Source organism: Sorex fumeus, unplaced genomic scaffold, assembly GCF_029834395.1.
Source record: "Sorex fumeus unplaced genomic scaffold, SorFum_2.1 ptg000024l, whole genome shotgun sequence".
NCBI classification, from domain to species: domain Eukaryota; kingdom Metazoa; phylum Chordata; class Mammalia; order Eulipotyphla; family Soricidae; genus Sorex; species Sorex fumeus.
Window position 1 is genome coordinate 24,070,778 of NW_026606081.1, and position 25,829 is coordinate 24,096,606.

At 51.3% G+C, this 25,829-nt stretch overlaps 1 protein-coding gene across 1 annotated transcript in view; it reads right to left on the minus strand.

Annotated features, from left to right (window-relative positions):
- Positions 1–3,263: 3,263 nt before the first annotated feature.
- The window catches only part of SLC9A9 (solute carrier family 9 member A9), a 560,068-nt gene continuing 537,502 nt past the window's right edge, over positions 3,264–25,829 (minus strand). Inside the window, exons 15-16 of the mRNA XM_056114177.1 lie at positions 5,639–5,744; positions 3,264–3,610 (exon numbers count right to left, since the gene is read on the minus strand). Of these exons, the coding sequence (XP_055970152.1) occupies positions 3,383–3,610; positions 5,639–5,744 (334 nt within the window). The 3' untranslated portion in view covers positions 3,264–3,382. The remainder of the gene's footprint in view (positions 3,611–5,638; positions 5,745–25,829) is intronic.

Below are 25,829 nucleotides of genomic sequence, written 5' to 3' on the forward strand. Positions count from 1 at the left end.
CAAATGCCCTACCTGCTGTGCTATTGCTCCAGCCCCGGCATTTGATATTTTTAAGTAGTGAATTTTATTATTCTTCATTTTGGTTTGTGTCTTTTTCAGAAAGACTATCTATACACCAAAGTTGTTTACATGTTTCAGTTCATTTAACCTTATTTTTGTTATCCTATGGTCATAGTCTTTACCTTATCTATTCACATTACTTGCAATTTAGCTTGGTTTCTGTTGGAGGGTATTGTCCAATTTTATTTCTTTTTCTTACTTGAAAGTCAACTGGTTCATATTCCTAATTGAATAATAGTCCATTCATCCCCACCCTCAAATTTAAAGGAATTTTAAAGAAATTTAATGGCATTTTATATTTATGCTTGGATCTTTCTCTGCTTATTTCTGGCTCAGGACTACTCTGCTTTAGTTCCTGTAGCTTTATCATATGTTTTTGGTACTGAAATAAAACCAACCATTATTTCTGTTGCCTGTATTCTCCTCTTAGATATCTCCTCTTAGATATGGATGAGACTGTGTCTGATCTGTCACTGAAATTCAAAGACCTCTTACCTCATTTGCTTTCTTGAGAATAGTATGATGCCTATGAAGAAATCCAGCTGCCCTTGGGGGCTACATTTTGTCTTCCTAATGTCTCAAAGATCACAGCGAAAATTCACGTGTCTGTGGCATTTCCCCATTTCTTCTTGTAGATTGGAACTCTCAGGGAGTTATTTCATAAGGATCTTATTATTATTTAATTTGGTTGTGAATAAATCATGCATACACAGAGTACAAATCTCCAAAGATGCAAAAGTGAAAAGCTGAGCCCCCTCTCACTATTTCAGAGGCTGTGGCCCCACCAAATTCTTCTTTGACCTTGCAGAGAGCCAGCACATCCGCAGCTTTGCACCGGGAGATTTTATTTAATAATAGAACTTGAATATTGATCCACGTGATGCTGATTCATGAGACGGCGTGCCAGGCTTTAGATGACTGGAAGGCAGTTTGGTGACTTCAGTAAGTACCCTCAATACGTATAGTCAACTCCAATATCCAGAATGAAAGTCATGCAGGATCCAAGGGTATTTGTTGAGCTTCAATTTATACCATTCATTTTGAGAAATTTCTAGAAACTTCCCCAATTACGACCCTGAGGGACACTCACTTCAAGGTTTCAAGCCTGCTCAGACATGGATGGCCTCAGAAACCAGGGCTATGGATGGGACCAACAGGGTAAGACGTTCACGAAGCACCATAGCCACTGACCAAGGAGTCCTCCTTGAAGCTCTGATAATTAAGGTCTGCATGCATAGTTTGAAGAAAACGTCTTTGCCTCGACTGTCTGTTAGGAGCTAGAAGTAAAGAACAGGCTTGCATTTCACAGCCTTGATGCTGCTAATCAAAGCACAGATTTGCTCCTAATTTCACCTGGTGGCGTTCAGGCTCTGCTCTCAGGGATCACTCCTAGCGGGCTCAGGGAGCCATCTGGGGAGTAAATCTGGGCCAGCTGTGTATGAGACCATAAGCGACCAGCCTTCATGCCAGGCGCTGAAGGGAATTTGCTTTTCTTACCTCTTGTGGGGACACGGGCCTCTGTTTGGGTCTTGACTAGTTTGGAGGGAGGGAGTGAGGCTGGAGTGAGAACTGAAATGGGAACATCCTCTCACAGCTGACTGACTCAGTGACTTCCTGCTGCAGGCTGAGTCGGTGGAGCTCGGGTCCTGGGCCAGAAAGGCCCTCTGCCCCCATTCTGCATGGTTGGGGTCCTGGTTCTGAGGACAAGAGGGCTTTTCTAGGATCCCAGAGAATATTTTTGTGAGTTGGGGTCCCCTCCTCTCACTTCCATCGGATACATCCTTTCTCCTTCTTTTCTCCCATTAATTCTGGTCTGTTTTTTGGGGAAAGGGGGGTTGTGTGGGTGCGTGTGTGTGCGTGTGTGTGTGTGTGTGTGTGTGTGTGTGTGTGTGTGTGTGTGTGTGTGTTGGGAGCTTTCCCTTACTCTGCTCTGTCTTTCTGCATACAAAAGAATCCACAGAGCCAGGGAGAGGTTCATTCTCCTTCCCTCCTTCTGGTTTGGATCCTGTGGCCCTTCCCTCAGCATGGGAGGTGCCCCGAGTCTCCGCTTCCTCAGCCCATGCTCCCTGATTCCCTTTCTCTTCCCCACAGTCTGTCCTTGCAGTCCTGGGCCCCTCTCCTTGCTCCTTCCGCCACTTGCTTTGCTGGAGGGCCACAGGGCCTTTGCGTGTCCCTCACAGAAACTTTCTGCTGTTCCTGGCTCTTGGATGCAGGACTCAGGGCTGCCCGTGCGCATGGACAGAAGAGATGTCAGACATCAAGCACAGGCTGACACCATCAGGTTCCGATCAAAATTTTATTAAGATTCATATTAGAAAACACTGTATTTCACTGTGTTTTGGAGGAGGTATCTGGCAGAAGCTAAACCAGTGCAGCCCCTTGGAATCTACAGCTGGGGAAGGCAGACATCGGGGTGGCAGTTAGGGGGGGACGGCAGGGTGTCCCCCTACCTCCACAGGTCAGTATAAGGCCCTGTGACAGGCCAGTAAAGCAATGGCTACGCCCCCACCCCCCCTCAGAAGCAGGCTCGTCCTAGCCGGGGCCCCTGAGATTTGAGTCTGCTTTCTGGGGGCAGCATCTGGGTTTGGAGGGGGTGCTGGGCTTGAGGTATCTCGACAGTGGATAAAGGCGTGGTTCCTGCAGCTGTGTTCTCGGCTCTGGAGTGGGGCTGGCCCCCGTTCCTGCCTCGCCACAGCTGCTGGGGGCAATGTTGGGGTCCAGAGGCAGTGGAGGCTCTTCCTCCTGGGGCTCGGGCGATCTGCCACAGAACCCAGGAGCAACACCACGGCCAGCAGGTTGGGGAGGTCCATCTCCTGGTCCAGCAGGGCAGGGCAGGGCAGGGCAGCGAGCAAGGACTCCTGCATTCACCGGAAGGGGTCCTCTGCAAGGGACAAGCTCGCCTGGGTGGGGGGTATCCGGGAGGCTAAGTGGGAGCCCCCCAGAAGCACAGATGCCAAGAGCTCACTGAGGGGGGACAGAGCCTGGAGTGGGGGGTGCAGGGCAGAGGCGGCAGCCGGCCCAGTGGCATCGAGCAGCGGGGACGCCAGAAACAGCCTCCTGGACCCTGGGCAAAAAGGGCATCGCAGAGTCATCCAGGGCCCTGGGAACAGACACATCAGCTAGGCGCTGCCCCCTCCCTGTTCCGTCCCCTTCCCCTCCCCTCGGTGCATTAGCAGGACTGGCTGCGGGCAGGACATCCAGTCCCTGTGGGAGGCAGAGGGACGTGTCCATCTCTGCAGGGGGTGGGAGAGACCAGTGTCCCCTCACCCCGCGGCCCCAGTCCTCAGCCTCCTGGACTCCATCCTTGACCCCGCCCTGCCCGTCACTTCAGCTGGGCAGACCCCGGGGCCTGCTCGAGCTTGAGACCATAGCCCCCAAGGCCCAGGTCCCCCTCGTAGATGTTTTCCCTGCTGGGTGTCTGGGGCGATGGCTGCTGGTTCAGACCCAGCCCCACACCCGGGCTGCCGGGGGATGTGGCCTGTTCCTGGACATTCATGGCCAGTTCGTCCTGGTGGACAATGCACTCCACATCATCTTCTTTGAGCTGTTCCTGGGAGAGGGAGAGAGGGAGAGGGAGAGAGAGAGAGAGAGAGAGAGAGAGAGAGAGAGAGAGAGAGAGGATGGAAGAGAGGGAGAGATAGGGAGAGGGAGAGAGAGAACATGGAAGAGAGGGAGAGATAGGGAGAGGGAGAGGGAGGGAGGGAAAGAGAGGGAAAGGGAGAGAGAGAAGGAGAGAGAAAGGGAGAGATGGAGGGAGAGGAAGAGAGAGAAAATGAGGAGGAGAGAAGGAAAGGGAGAGAGGGAGAGGGAGGGGGAGGGAAAAAGGGAGAGAGGGAGAGAGAAGGAGAGAGGGGAAGAAAGAAAAGGAGAGAGAAAGGGAGAGAAAGGGAGAGAGAAAAAGGAGAGAGGGAGGGAGGGAGAGAGGAAGAGGGAGCGAGAGAGAGTTACCACTTCAGCCTTCTGCACAGAGCCAGGGTAAGGAGCTCAAGTCCCTCCTAGCTGCCCCTAGCTGAAGCTTCAGCAACAGCCACCACCATCGCCTCCACTTCCCAGGTCAGCTTTGAGGACCCCTTCCCCCGCCCCCCTCCCCGAGTCCCCAGGGGTCCCTGCCTGAGATGAGGCTGAACCAGGCTGGGGACAGGACATGGTGGGGGAGGGCTACCCTGGATTTCCTGGCGCCTGATGAGGAGTGAGGTGTCGGGGGTCCTGGGAGCAGATTCCCCATGAACCTGCACCACACTCCTGCCGATCCCAGGACTGAGGTGGAGGGTGGAGCAATGGGACAGCCGGGGACATTCCCACGCTGACATGTCAGCGGCTGAGAGGAAGTGGTGCCCGAGGGGAGCTGAGCTCTGACTGAGATGCTCCTGGGTGCCCCTATCCCAACGATGCTTTCTCCGGCTTTGGGCAAATGCATGCAGGGGATTCCGCTCAGAGAAGAGGGTCTGCAAGGATGCCCGGTGCCTCAGACACTCGCCTGCACCGTGAGAGAGTGTGGCCTCCCCTGGCTGCACTGACAAGGCTGCTGGGGTCGTGCCTCTGAGTCCCCCAAACTCACAGAGGAGGCACAACCTTCCTGCCTGCGGGTGAGTGATGTTTGGTTGGAGTGTGTCTGTTCCTGCGCGGGTGTATAACAAGACGGTAAGGGAGTGGACGTGACAGAGGCAGTCCTGGCCACGGTGCCTGCCTTGCATGCAGCCAGCCCCAGTTGGATCCCTGGCACTGTATCTGGGTGCCCTGAGCCCCATCAGGAGTGAGCCCTGAGCACAGAGCCAAGAGTAAGCTAGTGCTTCCCCCCACCAAAAAAAAAAAAAAAAAAAAAAGCAAAAACAAGGAAAGCGTTAGAAGTCGCCATAAGGCCCAAGGCAGATGTGAGACGCCCGTGTTCCTCAGACTGGGGTGGCCTTGAGAACCTCTGGATTCTTCCTCTGGCTTTACCATCTCTGGGTGGCCAACCTTGGTGTTGATCTCACGTGAGCCCTGCTGAGGTCACATGGTGGGAGGCACTGGGTAGGGGCCTCCGGGACCCCAACTCTCCGTGTTGGAGGCAGGGCCCATGAGCCTGCATTTCCCAGGCTGCGGCTGGGGACCTCACTTTGAGGGTCATGTTCCAAGGCCGCAGTGCTAGACTGGCCATGCTCTCTCTTGCCCAGCTGGAAACCCTGGAAGTGGGAGTGGTCCATGAACCCCAAACTTCTGCTCTTCTCTGCTCTCCTCTGCTACAGTTTGTCGGCCATAATTCTAGCTGCTTCTCGGCATTTTTCTCTTTTTTCTCTCATTCCACTCCCTTGAGTGATAAAACCCCGGCTTGAGATTCCAAAGCTCCAAGCACGGCAGTTAGCTGAGGACACATGGCTTCCTTTACATGCTCGAAATCCATTTTCTGGTTAAAAAATATTGGTGGCCATAAAAAGTTGCATTTTTCAAAGAAGAAGGAGCCAACCTCCGCAGCGAGGGAGAAGGGGGGGGAGACAGTGCTCGGCGCAGTGAATTCCAAGGAAGCTGGAGCTTCCCCGGCTCTCCAGACTCATCAATAACCTGGGTCTGTCCCACGGGTGGGGGGGGGTTGTTTACTCACCCCATAGGCCTGAGGACTGGTGAGCAGCCTGGAGATGGGTCCACACCATTCCGGTAACGTGCTGGTCAGCGGAGGGCCTGAGTGGGTTAGGATGGGCTTCAGGTACCTGCGGGCTGTTAAGGAACACTCGCCAAGGGGCGGGAGATAAACGTGGCTTCTCTAACACAGTGCCAAGCCACCGCTGCACCAACTGAAGACAGAGCTGGTCCCCCCGAGATTCCCTTCCCAGGGAGGCAGCTCAGCCTGCAGGAGCTGTGGCCGAGAATCTTGTCCACACCCATTGCAGCCCTTTAGTTCGCCTCTAACTGGCCACAGGCCCCACCAACCTCACAGAGCCTCAGCGTCCTCCACTCGGCACCTTGTCAGCCCAGAGAACAAGCTCTTCAGAATGATCTTAAATCAGAGTATGACAGACTGTTTTCTTAAAACAGCACAGCCAGCTTAAACCACCTGTAATTTTCACAAGGAGGCAAGAGGTGTTTTTTTCCCCCCTTCATAAAATGTTGGGTTATTTTAGAGCTGGGTAGCCAGTCTAGACTGTTTTCCAAAATGCTTTATTTTCTCTCTTCCCTGTAGTCACGTCTTGCTTTATGCACCCAGACATCACGATACAAAATTAGGTAAATTAGTGGGTACCGGGTTTATTCTATTGTCCCACATCTGCCTTTCTTGACGCTTCTTTCAGGAGTGCAGAAAAGAAGGGCTGCTCACCTGGAGCCCAGATGCCAGCCTCCAGCCCACCAATAATGGCGACCACTTTCATCGTTTTTGTTTTTTTTTTATAAAACACAGGTTTTTTTCTTTTTTGCTGAAAGAAAGTTTAGGGTATTATTTCACCTTTCCATCAGAAATGACATTTACCCTTTAGAGTATTTCCTCTGCAGAAGAATATTTCGCCTCACCAATTTCCCACAAAGCTGTAATAAACAGTGAGAGAGGAAAGATGAAAAGCAGTTAACACCGGCTGGCAGGTGGGGACCATCAGGGTGGGGGTGCTCGGGGAGGCAGCTCCATCAGAGCCCTGCCACCGCTGGGCAGACAGGTCTGGCCTTCCTGAGATGCCCTGAGTTGGCGGTGACAGAGGAAGATTTGGCTCCTTGGGGACTGGAAGTTGGGGGCTTCTGGCTTTGAACCAGACCCTGCCAAAGCCGTGGCAAAGCCTCACTGCCATGCACACAGCTCCTGTGTGAGGTGAGGAGACAACTGAACAATGACTTCCAAGTATCTATGAGTGGCGGGTTGCATCCTTTTTAGTAGCCAAGTGCAATCCCACAGTAGAAAACCTCACGTATCCGTTGTCTGTGGAGCAAGTACATACCACTTAGATGATCTCTAACCTGCAACTGTGGTCAAGAACATGAAAGTAAATGTGGGGGTGCACATGTCTCTTGAAGGGAGTGGTTCCCAACCCTTCCAATGACTTTTCCGTAGGTGAGCGCTGGAGGGTATGGAGTTTCTACTTTAAACCTGGATGGACGGAGAGGATATTATGCTCAGACAAATAAGTCCACCCGAGAACCACCCCTATGATTTCACTCTTATACAATCATAAAGATTATCAATGAACCAAGTAAATAAAAAATAATCTGAGAACAAAAGGCCAAGGGAATGACTTTAAAGAGAGAAGGGAGAGGAGTCATTTGTAGGACACAGGGTGGAGGTGGGGTGTGTGTGATGCTGACTTATACAGACGCACCCTGAAGACTTCATCATGCTCTAAATCCACGTGCCTCAATAGCCAAGGAAAGAGATGCCCCTAAATGTTCCAAAAGGTCAAGTCAAAGATATACCTCTTGGACCAAGGTATTGGACAGAGCAGTAGGAAAAGGATGGGGAAGGTGTGAAACAAAGTGGGTGACGTAATGTTTGTGTTTCACTCTTCCTCCCTCCCTCCCTCCTTCCCTTCCCTTCCCCTTCCTTCCTTCCTTCCTTCCTTCCTTCCTTCCTTCCTTCCTTCCTTCCTTCCTTCCTATTTGTTACTGGTTTTGATTTTGACATGTCAAACCAGTGAGGGACTGGGGAAAGGCAGCTGTCCAGGAACTGGAGCAAGTACAGTAGGTAGGGAGGTCCTTTGCCTCTGGACTAGGGACTCCCTGAGGGCAGGACGGTCCCCAGTAGTCACCTGGACACAGTGCTTGATCTACCCGACACAAAGCTGAACTGGTGGTAAGACTGGATTCAGGAACGCTGTGTGCCTGAAACTCTGCAACAACTTTGAACTTAGAATGTCTAAATAAGAAAAAGAAAGGAAAAGAGAAGAAAAGAATAGGTTCAGAGGGGAACGTGACTTGCTAGATGAAACCCAATCAGAGTTGGGCCCAATACCAAGGACATTCCCACACCACTGGGGTCTTCTCGTGGGAGAGCGACTCAGAGTTCTGGATCTTGTGTGATTGATGACTGATCGGGAATTAGGGATTTGGTGACCTTGTGTGCCTTCTTTGCCAAGAAACATCTGAAAAGTGACTGGTTCTCCAAGATTACTGGAATTGTAGAAGTATGAAACCTCCTTTGATCTTAAAACCATCCCAGTAACCCAATTGCTGAACTTGGAAAAGGGGCTCTTTATTTCATCGGGGTCTAGTTTAAGTTTGGAGAGGGAGAGTCCCCGTTGGGTATTTGGGGATGGCTTGTTCTGCTTCTCTAATAAGCCAGGAATGCTTTGAGATAAAAGGTTGAAACTCGGGGATAAAAGCACAACGAGTTTCCTCATCTTTCAAGGAATTTCCTTCAGGAATAGCGGTTTGGGGCAAGAGGTAGAAATAAAGGCTGGACCTCTGCTTGGAGCCGAGCGTGCCTGAACAGGAAATACAGGAACAGATGCCTTCTCTCCTCTGGCCTGAGCCATCTGTAGCTAGACCGAGTGCTCAGAGAGCGGGAATCCCAGTCTCGGGAACATTGAGTTTCCCCCCCCCCCCCTCTTTTGAGTCACACCCAGCAATGCACAGGGGTTACTCCTGGCTCTGCACTCAGGAGTTACTCCTGGTGGTGCTCAGGGGACCCTATGGGATACTGGGAATCGAACCTGGGTCGGCCCCGTGCAAGACAAATGCCCTCCCCACTGTGCTATCGCTCCAGCCCCAGAAACATTGATTTCTGTCTCTGTTAGTCGTTGCTTTAGTTGTTTTAAATCCTCATGGTCTGTCCATTGTGAGTGGCCCGAACCAGTAGGCTCTTGCTCAAGTCTCGGAGGACAAGCTAAGACATGGATGGGAGGTGTAGGAATACCCTACACCCAGGGCGGACACTGGAATAGACATCTGCCCCATGATCAGGCTTAGACCCTGTCCCCTAAGGTGCTCTGAGTTCCAGCTTCACTCTCAGCTCACATGGTGTTGCCCTGCATGCAGAGGGCAGGGGATGGTTGTGGGAAGTAACTGGGGTCTGGACAAAGAACTCACGCCTTCCTGAGACACTTTGTCTGGCCCGTGCCCGTTCCCACCACCTGAAACATGCTGATTGTGCGCTCGTGTGCAGCGCGGTGAGGCTATTCTGTTCGTGGTGTTCCTGCCACTTGCCAGCTGGACCCAGGGCCTGGAGCAGATTCAGGACCTATTCTCTGCCTTTGGCAGAGCTGCAAAGGCCCAGCATCCTGACTGAGCAGCCATGGATGGAGAGGGTCCCTTTGTTCACTGTAGGCTGAAAATGGTGAGATTCGAGTTTGACCTTTTTTGGTTATTTTGGTAGAAAGAATGACTTTGGAGGCGTGTGTGTAGTGCTCCCCAACAGTGCTCAGGGGCCCCTCCTGGAGATAACAGAGTGGGCAGTTCAGGTTTCCTGGTGGGGTCCAGTGCTGCTGGGAGTCATCGGGATATACCTGGTGGTGCTGGTCGGGGTAGCATGTGATGTCGGGGGTTGTAACTAGAGCCTCATGTGTGCAAGGCATGTGCTCTAGTCCTGTGAGCTAACCCCCCAAAAATGACACCCCACTTGTATAAGAAGACATTGTGCATGAATTCCATGAGGATGGTCAGCAGAATAGCCAGAACAGGAAAGAGAGGATAACTACGTGATTTAGTTCAGCCACTAATGAGTTTCCAAGATAATGCTTTCTTATCAACCTCTGAAGACGGTTGATTCTTCCAATATTAATACACACTAATGGTACCATAGCTGAAGCCCAAGTGGACCGGCCCTTGGTCAGTGAAGTCTTATCCCCACATGGTGTCACGTCTTTGATTATTTTCCTGGCATCTGTCTGACAAGTCTTTCTCTGCCTGGTTCAGATGGCAAAACAATAATGTCTCCAGAATTTTCTTTTCTTTTTTTTTTTTGTTGTTGCTGCATGAACTGGTATTTTTTTAAAGCACTTTTTTTTGTTTATTTATTTAATTATTTTTTTTATTAGTGAAACACCATGAGGTTCAGTTATAGACTTATAAATTTTTGTGCTTGGGTTTCAGTTATACAATGATCAAGTACCCATCCCTCCACCAGTGCCCATCCTCCACCACCACGGATCCCAGCATCCCTCCCCCCCTCATCCCCCCCCCCCCCCCCGCCATCCCACCCTGACGCTGTGGCAGGGCATTCCCCCTTGTTCTCTCTCTCTTCTTTTGGGTACTGTGTTTTGCCAGAGAGGCATTGAGTGGCAATCATGTTTGGTCTATAGACTACTTTTAGCATGTCTCTCCCACCCTGGGAGGGTCTTCACAACACCCTTTATTTGGTGCTCTCTTCTCTATCTGAGCTTCCTTTTCACCTAGCACATGTGGCTGGCCTTCAAGTCATGGAGCAAAATTCCTGGTACTAATCTCAACCATTCCTGGGTGTTAGTCTCCCGTTTTGTTGCTTTATGTTCCCCAGATGAATGCAATCTTTCTGTGTCTATCCCGCTCTTTCTGACTCATTTCACTTAACATGATACTTTCCATGTAGTACCACTTGTATGTAAATTTCATAACTTCATCTTTTCTAACAGCTACATAGTACTCCATTGTGTAAATGTACCAAAGTTTCTTTAACCAGTCATCTGTTCTTGGGCACTCAGGTTTTTTCCAGATTCTGGCTATTGTAAAGAGTGCTGCAATGAACAAACAATTGCAGATGTCACTTCGACTATACCTTTTTGCCTCTCTGGGATATATTCCCAGGAGTGCTATAGCTGGGTATTTTAACAGCACAAGCTGGACACCAAGCTTCGCAATATGCACTGTGTGCAGGTAGAAGTTTAACTAAAGGCTTCCCTAAAAGAATTCTGTCTCATAGCATCTCTCAGCTTCCCTGATGTCATTCCTCCTGCTGTGGCTAATTTCACAGCACTGGCGAGAGGTCACTGAACACGCGCTTGGGAAACTCTGTTCTTTGCCCACTTGAATCGGCCCTGCGCCCCATGAGTTCCTGTTGCATGCCTCCAACACTGGCTCAACACTTTCAGGTTTGCAAGGACACAGGGAACGAGAAGACAGGAACATCCCAGAATCACTCACTTGTTTATCTAGTATAAGAGTGAGAATGACGGTGACATGACCCCCACGGTAATTGCATAATATTTAACATTTTACACACCCAACTTCTCCAGTCTAACATACCCTTTGAAAACACAGCCTCCCACGTAATGGAAAGGCATATATGCACTGCCAGGACAGAGAGCTACGACTCAGGTAGGCACGCCTAGTCCTAGCTCTCATTGGCATAACTTCCCCAGGTAACTGCACCATATTTGGGGCTGAGCTCCGTGTCCGTTTAGATGTCCACCTCCCCGCTTCAGAGTTTCCCTCTTAGACTCAACCATTTCAGAGTCATTTTTTTGAATTCCAGTTTATGGTGTTTGTTTGGTATATATTTTTTGAACCGGATGTGTATGATGTGTGTGTGTGTGTGTGTGTGTGTGCGTGTGTGTGTGTATGAGAGAGACAGAGAGAGAGAGAGAGAGAGAGAGAGAGAGAGAGAGAGAGAGAGCGAGGCAAGGGGGCGCTGTCTTCTGTCTTTGTCTTACATATAGGGAAATATTTGATTCTTGTCCCTTTCTACCAACTCTACATGGATTTGACTCTCTTTTTCTGTTGTAAATTTTTTAGTTTTGTTTTGGGGCCTTACCCAGTGATCCTCAGGGCTTACTCCTGTCTCTGAGCTCTGGGATCACTCCTGGTAGTGCTCAGGGAACCTTATGGATACCTGGGGTCAACCACATGCAAGGCCAGTGCCCTTCCTGTTGTACTGTCTCTCCAGCCCCCCTGCTAAGCATTTGAAAGGGTGACAGGTCCCTCCCTTTTATGTCCCTTTTATGTGAGCGAGTGTGGCTCATGCCCTGAGCTTTCCTGTCCCTCAGCCCCTCCTCCATCGAGCTCATCTTCCCTGCATCCTCAGTGCCTCCCTTTGGGGCGACTGTGACCCATTCCTCCCATCTGCACACTTGGCTCTCCGGCGGACTAGTCCCTGCCCACTTCGACTCTGAGGTTTCTGAGAAAACATACCCCTTAGTTTTGCTGTAAATGTGTCTGCGGGAATTTGGATTTCTGACCTCAGCATCCTGCTCATCTGGTGTTGTGGGCTGGAGGGACAGAAAGAAGTTCTAAATGCTGAAATGCTGAGGTGGTCTGGTTAGGTTTTTTTTTCTTTTTTCTTTTTTGCTTTTTGGGTCACACCTGGTGAGGCACAGGGGTTACTCCTGGCTTTGTACTCAGGAATTACTCTTGGCGGTGCTCGGGGCACCGTATGGGATGCTGGAAATCGACCCCGGGTTGGCTGCATGCAAGGCAAATGCCCTACCCTCTGTACTATTGCTCCAGTCCCGGGTCTGATTAGATTTTTAAGTGCATTCTGCATCCTGTGTCACCTGCTGGAACTCTACAAGAACTGTTCCCAAGTCTACACCAGGATTTGCTCGGTCCGTGTGAGCTCCCTGCTCAGACACGCCTGACTCAGACCATCCCCGAGAGCTCAGGATTCTTACCTGGCCCAGAACTCAATCTACGAGAAAGTGCCTGTGTGCTTGTCATTTGCAGACGGTGTACCCATCCAGAAACCGTCCGTATCCCTTCGTCTCCTGGGCGCTGAGCTAGGAAACTTGGGTCAGAGTGATCAAGAATTCAGGAGGACGGCCGATGAGAGCCCGATAGAGCCGTGTCACGCGATCCTATGTATATTGCTTGGTAGGAGCCACTGAGGTTAACAATACCTCTCAGATGGTAAGACTGTTCCACTGGGTGTCTTGGCTCCCAGGGACAGTTTGGGGGATGGAGAGAGCAGCGGGGTTTGCGGGATGGTTTCCCGGCGGGCTGCCAAGACCAGCTGCTTAAGTAGGCCAAGTGAGCACACAGATAACCGGGGTGACTGGAACGGGCAGTGGGAGGGAGCCCAAGACGTCACCTCGGCCGCAGGCTGGCTCTGAAAATGGAAGAAATTCTACGCCTGGGACTTGTCCAAGGGAAGGCAAACCGAGCCCTGGTGTGTCAAAATGCAGATTCCCGGCCCCCTAGGGTGGAGACTGATAATCTATATTTCAAACTTCCCCCCACCCGATAGAATCTAGGAAAATGAACTAACTGTCTGGTCCAAGTGCTGCCCATGGCGTCTGGTCCCCTGCAGGCCCTGGACGATGCGGAGGTGCCACGTCTGCTGTGCGGGGAGTGACAGCAGAGTCCGTGGTCCAGTGCTGGCCCTTTTGTGGCCGAGGCTCCTCCTGTGTCCCCAAAGCTTGGAATTGGGACAGGACTGTCCACTGTCCCACCTGCCCCGGACACCTCCCCTCTACCCAGCTCTGGGAGTGCTCCCAGGGATCTCCCCCCACTCTGTGGTTGCTCCCAGGGATCTCCCCCCACTCTGTGGGTGTTTCCAGGGATCTGCCCAGCTCCGTGGGTGCTCCCAGGAATCTGTACCCACTCTGTGGGTGCTCCCAGGAATCTTCCCAGCTCCGTGGGTGCTCCCAGGGCTCTACCCAGCTCTGGGAGTGCTCCCAGGGATCTTCCCCCCACTCTGGTTGCTCCCAGGGATCTTCCCCCACTCTGTGGGGGCTCCCAGGGCCTGCCCCAGCTCTGTGCAGCCTAACTCCCGCTGTCCTTGGGTTGGGCTGTGGCCCTGCCCCCCCAGCTTCATCTCCTTTCCATGCTCCCCCATGCCCTGCTCTCCCCCACCCCTGTCCATCTGTGTCTTCTCGCCAGCATCTCACTGGCCACAGGGGACCCTGATACAGAGCACCCCACCCAAACCACATTTGCACGAAATCTCTTTCCAGTCGAGGTACTGGGTGAGAGTCCACAGGCCCTCCCTGACAGCCCTAACTTTCCACGCGTCTCAACCCCCTCATGTTTCTGTGACTGTCGGCGACAGGCTGTGTTTGTCAGCCCTGCTCCTCGGTTCTATGACTGCAAATTCCCTGCTCTCTTGAGCCTCATTTTCCTCACCCATAAATGGAAAGCACTTGCAGTCCTGACCTCAGAAGGGAGAGGATTAAATGAGATTAAAATAAATACGGAGTTTCGCATCATTCCTACGACATAATAAGCTCTCAATAAATGTTAGTTAACAGTGTCATTATTTTTCACTGCATCCCTGGAGGAGCCCTGAGCATTAGGAATGTATTTCAAACATCCCAATTCGATTTACCTGGAAACACCCAGCACAGCCTGGATTGCTCCTCGCGGCCCTTGTGTGGGTGCAGGTGCAGAGACCGGAGAGGGGAGCCTGGGTGCCCCATGCTGGGGCCCACAGGCCCTGCCATGGTTCCCTGGCCACGGGAATCCCACCAGACAAGAAATTTCTCTGCCCCGCAGCAGTGGTGAGGTGCTTCTGCAGAAGACATGTTGGTGCTGTGGGTGTCGGAGGCATTGCCACCTTGCAGTGACAGTTTCTCATTCTCAGGTTGCTTTCTTCCTGTCCCGGATGTCCCCGAGGCTGCCCCAACACCCTACCTTCCAGGGACACCTCTGCCCAACCAGTTGGCAAGTCTCTTAGCAGGCCGCACACCGTGCCTTTCTGAGGAGACAACACACAGAACACATGTGTATATGCATACATACACGTGCATACACACACTCACACAGCATGCTCACACCAAGTCCATGCGTCAGTGACAGAGGCGCCAGGTGACAGAATGAAGACCGCCAAGGGGACCCCTCCAGGGCTGGCAGACAGTGCTTCTCCTCAGAGTCTAAACCACAGCCCCCTCTCTGTGCACACAGGGTGTCCCACCCAAGTGAAGAGCTCCGATGGACAGCAGTGGCCACCACATCCCCAACGTCTGAAAGCTGCCATTGGCTGAGGAAACAAAACTGTCTACAAGGTGAGCATGAAAGGCTGTTCTGGGCTCCCTCACGCTCTGCTCTCCACACAGTGCTCCCAGCCCTTTCTCTTTGCCTTTCGACTTCCCCCAGCAGGGCTGGTGGCCTCTCCTCACCCTTGCTCTGGGAGGCCTCTGATTCCATACAGCCGCTGATGGGAGAGATTACGACTTTTCTGCCCAAGGCTCATCCCCACAATGGGAGTTGGATGCATAACAAAACCCAGTATGTTTGTTGAGGACACTTCTAAAGAGGGTCCTGAGGAAAGCCTCCTCCTGCCCTAGGCCTCCTCTTCCCTGGACTTTGGATGCAGTTTCTGGAGTTCCAGTGGCAATGAGGGGCCTTGAAGGGAATCTGAAGACAGAGATTCGTCTAAAGGTCATAGAGAAGAAAGACAGGACCAAGGCTTAACTGATGGATCCTAGAACTCTCTCACCAGTTGTTACTTCCTTTATGCCAGCCTTATTTTATAGGGAATTAAAGCCTGATTTTAATGAGGCTGTTGTTATTTGGATTTTATTTTTTCCTTCTGGTTCTAAGCAAGCAAACATACTACAAATGGATGCACAGTTCAATACCTTTCCTTTGTCCTGATGCTTTATGCCAAGTAGGGGGTTTCTTCACAGGGGCCACTGCGTGCGTTCATGAAGCTCTCTCTGCTTACAGTGATCATAATCTAGCAGAATTCTTGGTCTACATTTCATCTCTCCTTTTGGACTGCAACTTCCCCAAAGGAGGGGCAGGGCCTCAGCCCTTGCTTAAAATTAAAAAAAAAAGTTGAGGCCACACCCCGCTGTGCTTTGGGCTGTTCCTGACTTGAAGCTCAGGGGCCATTCCTGGGGGGTGTGGGAGGGGGTCTGCGGCGCTAGAGACCAAGCCTGGGGCCCTGGGGGCAGGGCCTGTGCTCAGCCCTGGGCCCTCTCGCTGTCCTCGACCCCTAGTGCCCTGTGCCTGCTTGGCTGAGCCGGAGCACTCCCAATGTTTGTTGAATGGAACTGAGGCTTGAGAAAGGCCCAGAGCTTTCTGTTAACATGAAAACTCTTTTGAGAAGGGATTTATCTGAAATCTGAGCTGATTTGGGATTTTGTTGGCTAGAAATCAAGCCAAGGAAATGACACTGGGTTGGGGGGCATTGAGGACAGGCCTGCGGAAGGCAAATAGGGTTGGACAGGCCCCCCGAAGGAAAGTGGGGAAGACAAGCCACAGGCTTTAGCCCAGCAGGGGCTCTGTGGGCAGCCCCGTCGGCCTTTCTGCTTCTTCGTACAAAGCTCTGGGGGGTACAAAGCTCTCAGGCCCTCCCTGGAGACTGGGTATCGCAGATAACTGGCTCCCCTCCATGTGCCCCACGCCCGTCCCCGTGGTCAAACCGCGTTGGGAAAGCCCCTCTCTCTTGGGTTGCACAGTGAAATGATCGTGCATCAGGGCAAGATGCTCTAGGGGCTTGAGACCAAAGTCTTCGTGACTCAGGGGCATCTAGACCCCTGTCAAAACAAGTCTCCAACTTGCTTCCCCACTGCCACTGAATTAACGGTGAGAAAAGGAGGGGTTCCCATCCAGACCCACCCTCCCGGAACTCCCACCCTCGTGGAGGGGGGAAGAGCTGTGTTGGTGCCCTCAGAAACCAGGGTGCTGAGAAAGAAAATCTTTTTTTGAAAGCTACAGCTCCCAGTAAGCTCACTCACAAATGGCACACCGGATCTGACCAAACCATAGCAAAGCCCTCCATGCTTCACGATTATTCTTTCCCTGTTAAAAAACATCGCAAGTGATGTTTTGGTGGGTTTGCTGTGATTGGACACCCGCTTTAATGAGCAGTTCTGGAGCCGTGTGCTCTGAAAGGTGCAGAGCTGGACTTCAGCCAAGCCAGAAGCAGAAGCCGTCCCTCGGCTGAGGGTAAGGAAGAGAAAGCACAGCCTCGTAATACAATTTCACTCTCCTAAATCAAACCTTCCATTTGCCAAGATTATTTACCATTGCTTTGTAATTGTGAGCAGACAGCCGAGTGTGGCTGGAAGTCTATTCATTCTTTAAAGTGACATAAAGTGGCACTTGGAGTCCCCTACGATAATTGTTCTTTTTTCCTTGTTAATACCCGACCACTGCTAGGAGTTCTGTGAAAGATTCATTTAATGCCAGCCCAAGAAATTTCTGTGGGATTCACTTCCTGGCCTCTTTTTTTTTTTTTTGAAAGCCGATTTGAAATTGCCCTCAGGAATCGGGAAGGCTGAAATGCTTGTGACCTTCAGTTAGGATTCCTCTCTAAATATTTGAGCAGAACTAGCCATGCCCTCATTTCCATTCCTCTGGTACCTGGGGGCCACAGCCCAGGCTGGGAAGGAAGAAAGCAGTTTCTCAGAAGCAAGATGGTTTGAAGACGTTCCCAGCCCCATTGCACCTTAGCACCTGCACTGTGGGCAGAACTCCAGTTCTTTGGGGTGTTCTTCCGACCTAACTGGACCCAGGCCTAGACAAAGCCTTTGGGGGACATTGTGCAATTGCTCTTTAGCCAGACTATTAGGGGGACCCCCCCATGGAAGTGATCATTCATGCACCACGGGCCAAAGCCATGGGACTTGCTGCTGGCAAACTGAGTGACTCCTTCGCTCAACAAAAGGCTTTAGACACCCTTAGCGGCTGACTGATGGGCGACAAGTTGGGGGTAAAGCAAGAGCGTGTTAACAGAACAATCCCTTTTGTGCTACAGAGGACTGCCTTCCAGTCCTGCACCCCCAGCCCCAAATCTCTGTTTTTTATGATTGTAGTTCAGGCAACAGTTTAAGTAGTTTAGAATGGAGTTAACGCTTATGGTTCTGATGCATAGTTACTGCACCTCACCGCCACTGCTGGAGTACTCAAAACACACTTCCCTTCTTCTGGTCCTTCTGTCCTGTCTCTTCCTCCCGGTCCCTTTCTTCAGAGATTGGTGATCTGTTTTGTACAGCAAGGCAAAGTGCTTGTCATTGTTTGCTACTGTCTGTTCCTTTATTTTGCCTCTCTCTAGGTCATAGATGAATGGGATCATCTGGCATTGGTTCTTCACCCTCTGACTTATTTCGGTTGACACAATGACCTCCAGTTCCATCCACGTTTCAGCACACGGCAAGATATCAACTCTTACGACTGCGGCATGCTATTTCATTGTGTGTGTAGACCACCCTTTCTTTATCCATCCACCTGTGCTTGGACATTTGGGTTGTTTGCATTTCCTGCCAGTTGTACTCAGCACTGCAATGAACAGTATGTATATATCTTTTCAAATGAATTGCCCAGGCTTCATTTGTGTTTGGGGGACAGATGCTAAGAAGTGGGATTTCTGGGTCCTACGGAACTTTTGTTCTTACATTATTGAGAGATCTGCATTCTGTTATCCATCCCGTCATTTTGATATAGACCATCCCACTGGAGCAAGATGAGGCCTCATTGTCATTTTGATTTGCCTCTCCTTGGTAATCACTGATGAGCTCTTCTTCATAAGTCTACTGGCCATTTCAGGTCCTCTTCAGGGAGATATCTGTTCACCCCTTCTTCCATTTTTGGATGCTCCCTCTACCCCTCCCACTCCCCTTCCACCTCTCCACCTTCAAAAGCTGTCATGTTGCTGACTTTTAGGCCCGAGTTGGAAACAAAGGCAACTGTCTTGGGCTAACCCGACCCTCTGCCTCACATCTGGGGTCTCCAAGGTGCCCAGCATCGATCAGGCTTGAAGTATGTGGGACATGGTATGTGAGGCACTTTCCCTGATTAATTTCCTTTAACTTAGGAGCTGGCTTTATCATTCCCTCTTTCACCCCCTTTTATGGGTGAGGAAACAGAGAAGGAGCCAGCCTGTGATCACACTGTCCAGCAGGGAGGAACTCGGACTGGGACTGGGGACTGCAGGGGGAAATTCGGATCGGGGCTTGGGGATGACAGCCCAGTCCAGCCTCAGAAAGTCTTCAGCGCTGCTTTGAAGAAAGACCCTCACTTTCCTGCATTGTCCAGGCTGCTTGGCACCATCAGTGGCTGAGGCTGCTAGCTGTGCCTGGGAAGAGAGCCTTGGAAGGAGTGGGTTGCCTCCTGGGTTGTGTTGGGTCCAGAGTCACCCACAATGCGGCAAGCAGGCAGCCTCCTGGAGAGAACCCGGGGCAATGGCTGAGCTGGAATATTTTGTCCTAGTATTTGTGTCCTAGTTTCCTGGAGGAGAGAGATGGGGAGCACAGGCGACAGGAGGGCCTTCAGAGAGAGAGGGAGAGAGAGACAGACAGACAGATAGACAGACAGAGACAGAGACAGAAAGAGACAGAGAGAAGAGAGAAGAGAGGAGAGAGGAGAGAGAGGAGAGAGAGAGAGGGAGAGAGTGAGGAAGGGAGGCTGGGAGGGAGAGGGAGAGAGGAAGGGGAAGAGGGAGGAAGAGAGGGATGGAGAGAGAGAAGAGGACAAAAAGTGCACTTCCTTCTTTTCTGCTGAAGTTTTGAGGTTCTACTCAGGAACTGCAGTACCTGGGGTAGCTGTGGGCTGGACGGGCAGTGGGGGAGCAGGAGGCCTGGTCTGTTACCAAGCCAACGAGTTTGGACTCCAGAAGGGTGTCATGTGACAGGACAGTCTCTGTTCTTTCAACCAAGGCGAGGGTGTCGCCATTAGAGACTCTTGCCCTGGGAAGCTGGGCATCTGACACCCACCCACTCCTGCAAGGCCCTTTCCCCCTCCTGCTGCTCTCCCTGGGCCTGGCTTAGGGGACTGGGGTGGGAGGGGGCATCTGAGGGTGCAGGTCCTGGGCTGCACGAAGCATGTGCCATCCACGTTGAGGTCATGCGGGGGCCAGGCACCTTCTGTTGGGTTCCTTGAGGCCTAGGGCTTCTGCTACCAGGCAGTGCCTCTAACGCAGCATCATGAGGGGCCAAGGAGGCTCCTTGCATGGGTCAGTGTCCATGCATGGGTCAGTGTCCGTGAAAGGGTCAGTGTCCATGCGATAGTGTCCAAGCATGGGTCAGTGTCCATGCGTGGGTCAGTGTCCATGAATGGGTCAGTGTCCATGAATGGGTCAGTGTCCAAGCGTGGGTCAGTGTCCATGTGTGGGTCAGTGTCCATGCGTGGGTCAGTGCCCATGAGGCAGTGCTCCAAGGTGCCCTGCACATGCTCTCTCCGCCCACTCACTGGAGGCACTGACCGGGCAGCTCAACCTTGCCCGTGTGGCCGCACTCTGACTGCTGTCTGTCAAACAGGTCACCCCCACTCTTTGCTCCGGGCCTGGCTGGCCTTTGGGGGGTCACGGAGAGGTAGTTTATAAAATCCCCGTGTCCATAGACTTTGGGATTTCATGGAGAATCGCGGGAAGTGGAGACCACAGGGGACAGGGCGATGGACCATTTCCCAGAGATCTCTCTTTGGAATGCTAAAATCACTCAGTCCTGGGGCTCACTTTGGAGCAGAACTAGGACTAGGATCGTGTGTGTGAATAGATTCTGGCCTGGAAGAAACAAAAATGTCTTCCTGGAAGAAAAATGGATTTAGGTTTTAGATTGATTTGCTTTTATTCAGAAAAGCTGACATGGAATTAATTTTATACACAGAGCCCTGATCGCTTCCACGGCTGACAGTACTACAATACGGAAAAATGGAACACTTCCTCTGGACAGAATTGTAGTGAATTGAGAACTAAAACGCTTATAGAAAATAGCTTTCAAATGATTATTTTTGTTTGCTTAAATGCTTGATTATGATGATTGGGCGTCCAGCTTTACACAGAGACAGCCTGGGAGAAAAGCTAAGCCTGGACTCTTGCTAAAACTGCACTGTCACACTCAGAAAATGGCTACATCCCTGGTGGACTCTGGGGACTGAGAGGGAAAATACTAAGATACAGCTCCTGTGCCACTTAGCCTCACGCTCAGGGCCAGGATCCTATTTGGGCTAGTTGTGAAAGGGCCACCTTGGCTCTGGATGACTGTCACCATTTCAGAAGTGGAACACGAGTTTAAAATTTGTATGCCAAAGTTTGTTCTTGGGATTACAACAGGGAGCCTCGGGCTCTAGATCCGGGCCTCATGGCAGATCCCGCCTGAGTCCACAGCTGCTGTTCAGGGCATTCCTCTGGCCACGGCAGTGCCTTCCGGCACAAGCCTCCTGGTAACCAAGTTTATTGAGTGACGTATCTTTTTCTTTGCTTGGAAGGAGCAGAACTTTTACAGATGAGTAGTCACTTGAGCTTCGTAGTCTCTGACCAACATGGTGACAATGAACATTACTTCATTATTAATATTCAAGCATTAGAATTATTGTATCTCTTGATAAACCCTGAAGTCCAGGACCTAAAGCCAAGTGTGGGGACCTTGGGAAGATCTTGGCAGAACCAGGGTGGCCTCCAAGGTGGAAAGTTCTCTTCCTCCTTGACCCAAGCAAGTCAAGCTCCTTGGCTCTGTTCCCCTCCAGCTGCGTGCAACGGTTGTGGGGACAAGCGGGAGGGGATGGTTGGCTCTGCGGGATGGTGAATGGCATCCTGAACTCCCCACTGCCTGCTGCCTCCGTGGCAGAGGGGTCCTAGGTCTGCTTCCGGGGTACTGTCCCTGGGCTGGGGCTGGGGCTCCCACAGGCCCTGTTCGGTTGCAGGGCTAATCGGAAGAGCGTGGTAAGGAAGCTCCATCCCTGCCTCCCAAACCACGGCAGGCTGTGGTTGCCACTCTCAGTCACAGACACGCTATGCCACATGTACACTGTACATGACTTTTTGTTTCATTGGCTTTTTTGGTTCTGGACCAATTCTTTGTAAATGTCCCTTTGTCCAGATTCTCATATGCCTGAAAGCTCTAGAATAAATACACGAGGGCCCTTCCCTTTTGCCTTGGCCAAAACCGGCCTCCTTGCCTCCCTTCCCCAAATCCCCCTCTTCCCTCTCTGCTCCCCGTCTCACCGAGTGCTCCAAAACCCACTTCTGGGCATGAGTCAGACCTTTGACTTTCTCATCTCCATTCTCCACCAAGGCCAAATCATTTAATTAACCACCACAACCTTGACAACGTCTATGCAACTAGTTAGCAGCTTAAGAATTTAGATAGCAGCTAGTTCCTAGTTCAGAAAAGAGGGTGCTCCAGATCACCTGGCTAATATCCCTCAAATCTTCAGATTTCAAAGTCCATTTGGATGAAAGCAGGTCGAGGGATCCCAAAGTATAATTCGTGGTGGCTAAGCCTCAAAGTGGATTCAGAGGCAAAAGCAGGCCCGACCTGTCTCATCCTCTGAGCCTGAGGGAGGCAGACACAGAGCCCAGTGAGTCCCTGTGCTGGCCCTGTGGGGCTTTCTGCCACCCCCAAGATTAATGAGACCTGGGCAGCCTCAACCATGGACTGCCACTCCCTCCTGGTGGTGCAGACAAGCAGAGCAGGACTCAGGAAGGCCAGGCCCAGGGGTCCAGTCCCTGGAACCCAGCTAGGCATTGTTCCAGAGCTCCATTCTCTCTCTGCTACCCCGCCCCCTCCTCCCATGAGAAGGCCCCTTGCTCTTCCCTGAGTCCATGGAGAACCCCTAAGCTGGAGGACCCTGGGCAGTAGATTGAGGAGTGTGGATCAGTTGACCTCCAAATGGGCTCACTGCAATGGGCACAAACCTGTCTCCCCTGTCTGACATAGGGCTCACCCCAGTGGATGCTGAGGAGAAATCTGTGCCCCCCCGCTCTGGGGATCTGGTCCCAAAGGCAAGAGCCTGGTGCCTTTTGGATCAAGTGGCATCGTAGGTGCCCAGATGCCCAGGCCCAGGCAGCACCAATCTGATGGCAGCTCAGGGGGTCATAAGGGAACCAGGAGCCCAGCGACAAAGTGGAAGACGCTAATGACACTGCAGTCCCAGAGCTGGAACCAGAGCTCAGACTCTCTTCCTTTTTGGGGTGGTGGTGTGTAGAATAACAATGGTTTGTCCTTTCAGCCCTGCCACAGGGAGCTTAGGTTTATTGGGTTACTCCATCACAGTGCTCCCATTCCTCTGTGTTGATTTGTAACCTCTTTCTTTGTGCTCTGCTTCCCCAACCAGTTAATCACCTTTATCTCCTAATCAGACTCTGTTAACTTGTAAATATTGCTTTTCTCCTCTCCTTAAGTCCTTTGCATAGTTAATTCAGAGCAATGTTCTTTGTGGATAGACAGTTAATGCTATGCTTTTGTAACTTGGGAGTTAATTGACTCTGAATGATATTCACTCCTGGGCATCTGTTCTCTCAACTTAAGCCTCAGTTGGCCTTACTTCCTAGATGCCCCAAAGCAGGGTTCCGACAAGGGACTGGATGGACCCAGGGCAAGCTGTGAGCTACCCTGGCATCGAAATGGGCCAGGCCAAAGTGCCATAATACTTAACTATAAGTTAAGAGCATGGTCATGGGAAAACTCTGTCATGATTCAAGAAGTAACAGCTGGATTAGGACCCTGCTAGGGTCAGGAAAGATTAATCTGGCCTGAGCACTGAACTCTGGGATCAATAGCAAGATGTCCCCTGGAGAGCCACCCTACAAGCTTAGAGTGTCTCTTACTGTGTCCATACAAAACAACTAATATTAAGAAGTAGAATTAAGATGTTAATTAGGTTATTGGACTAAGGAGAGGAGAAACACCCCCAAGTGGTATTTTGCCCTTGAGCAGAAGAAGGGCTTTCAAATGTTGATTGTACTACCTGACAGGGTGTGGTGGCTACCCCCAATTCAGGGAGTTGGGGGATACTAGAGAGAGACCAAGGTGGTGAATGGGGTGTGGAGAGATGAGCACGGAGAGACAAACTAGGGAGACTACAGGAGACAGTAATGAGGGACTTAGTGAGATTGGAACAGGTGTGTGGGGAGAATGGAATAAACGGAAACTGATCACCACCCAGTCTGACCCTCATTTCCTCCTTCATCCACCCAGGGTATCGGCCATCTCAGGTGGCGAAGGGTTCCAAGACCACCAAACAGGCAGCAAGAAAGAGCCGAGGGGTTTCCCAGCTGCCTGGTGATTACACAGTGGTGGAGACTTTCCACTGGGGAGTGTGAGAGTGTAGAGCTCCTGTCTGATCTGTCTTCACTGAGGAAGCATTCTGCTCCCTGTTGGTCTCTGCTTATGCATTAATACAAAACAGAGGCGCCTGGTTCAAGGGTGTCACTGGTCTGGGTGTGTGTGTGTGTGGGTCCTCCTGAAGATCTGCTGTCCTACTGTGTGCTGGTCTGGGTGTGTGTATGTGTGTAGATCCTCCTACAGATCTGCTGCCCCACTGTGTGCTGGTCTGGTGTGTGTGTGTGTGTGGGTCCTCCTGAAGATCTGCTGTCCTACTGTGTGCTGGTCTGTGTGTGTGTGTGTGTGTGTGTGTGTGTGTGTGTAGATCCTCCTGCAGATCTGCTGCCTCACTGTGTGCTGGTCTGGGTGTGTGTGTGGGGGGGTCCTCCTGAAGATCTGCTGCCCTACTGTGTGCTGGCCTGGGTGTGTTTGTGTGTGGGGGGTCCTCCTGTAGATCTGCTGCCCTACTGTGTGCTGACGCTCATGTGACCGGGTCCATGGCAGGTCAGGGAGATCTCACCAGTGGCCTGGCAGCCTGCCAGAGTCTTTGTTTTATCTTCCTCTTAGTATCCCCTGGTTCACTCTGTGCCCCTGCCTGCCATCAGCGTGTGTGTACACGTACACGTAGCTCTGTGATCTAGAAGGCCAGACTGTCCTTAACAGATTGGTCGGAATGGCCATTGGTGGCTGTCCTGTTCTCTTTTGTAACTGGGATTTTTCCATCATCACCCTCACAAGGGGAAGTGCAGGAGACTCCCAAGGCCAGGGTTTCTGTGAAGTTTTATTTGGGGCCCACACCTGGCTATACTCAGGGATCACACCTGGAAGTGCTTGGGGGACCCGGTGCGGTGCCAGGGATGGAACTGGAGTAGACTGCGTGCCACGTGAGAGCCGCTGCCCTGTGCCATCTCTCTGGCCCCTGATCCGGGATCTTATCAGAGACTGACGCGGGTGGCTGTGAGTTCTCTGCTGCTGGGTCTCAGGAGCCCAGTGGAGTCCACTGGGATTGAAAGCTCCTGGGTAATATGACTCTGAAAAATGGGCAGTCTCAGAATTGGAAGGGGGGCTAATCTCGCGACCGGCTTTTAAACTGTCATTCCCACGGTGCCGACTAGTGCTGGACAATCCTGTATTTTCACAAAAGTCCATGTTGTGAAAACCTCAAACTCCAAGAAGGAATTTGTTGTTAAAACCAGCATTTCATTAGGAATCAGAGAGGAAAAAAAATAGTGAGAGAAGAAACATGTTATGAACCTCTTCTTTTACACACATCTATAAAAACAAATAGAACAAATAAGAAGAGATGATGAAATATAAATTCATATAAAAAGCTGTGGAATAGACTCAGACAAGTCGAGCGCTTGGTGCATTGAAAATAATTCTGTTTCTTGTACACTAAATTACAAAATGTTGGCTAAAAAAATCAATGGGCTATTATGTATGTTCCATTTAATCTGGGTGCCTTAATAATATCTATCTGGCCAAATACAGTATTGATTTTTCATTGCTGTGGGATTCAGTTAACCTCAAACAAAACGGGAGAAAACTAAACCCAAATCGCCTCTCCTCTCTGATAATTGTTGGTGTTTACAGTGGGAACAGACGGTCTGTACGCAGGCAGCTAAGTGGGGGAAACTGGGTTTCCTGCCTTCTCTTAGAGACGCGCCCCCACCCCCACCAGGCCAGGGCATCCATCTGATGCCAGAGGAGCCCCCTGCTACCCTTGGCTCCAGTAAGTGTGTGACAAGTATGCCCAGAGGTAGGGGAGATGACTCTGGACTAAATTGGAACTTCCGGTTTCTATCTGACACCAACACAGGGGAGAAATAGGCTGGATGCTAAGTGAGCTGTCCAGACAGTGAACAAAGGGAGATTCACAGACAAGACGGAAGGGGCCGTGGGCACGTTCTGGCTTTGACCGACCTCCTCTGAATGGGCCTGTGTCCCGTCATTTCTGGCACTTGCCTTCTTGCAATCATCTCT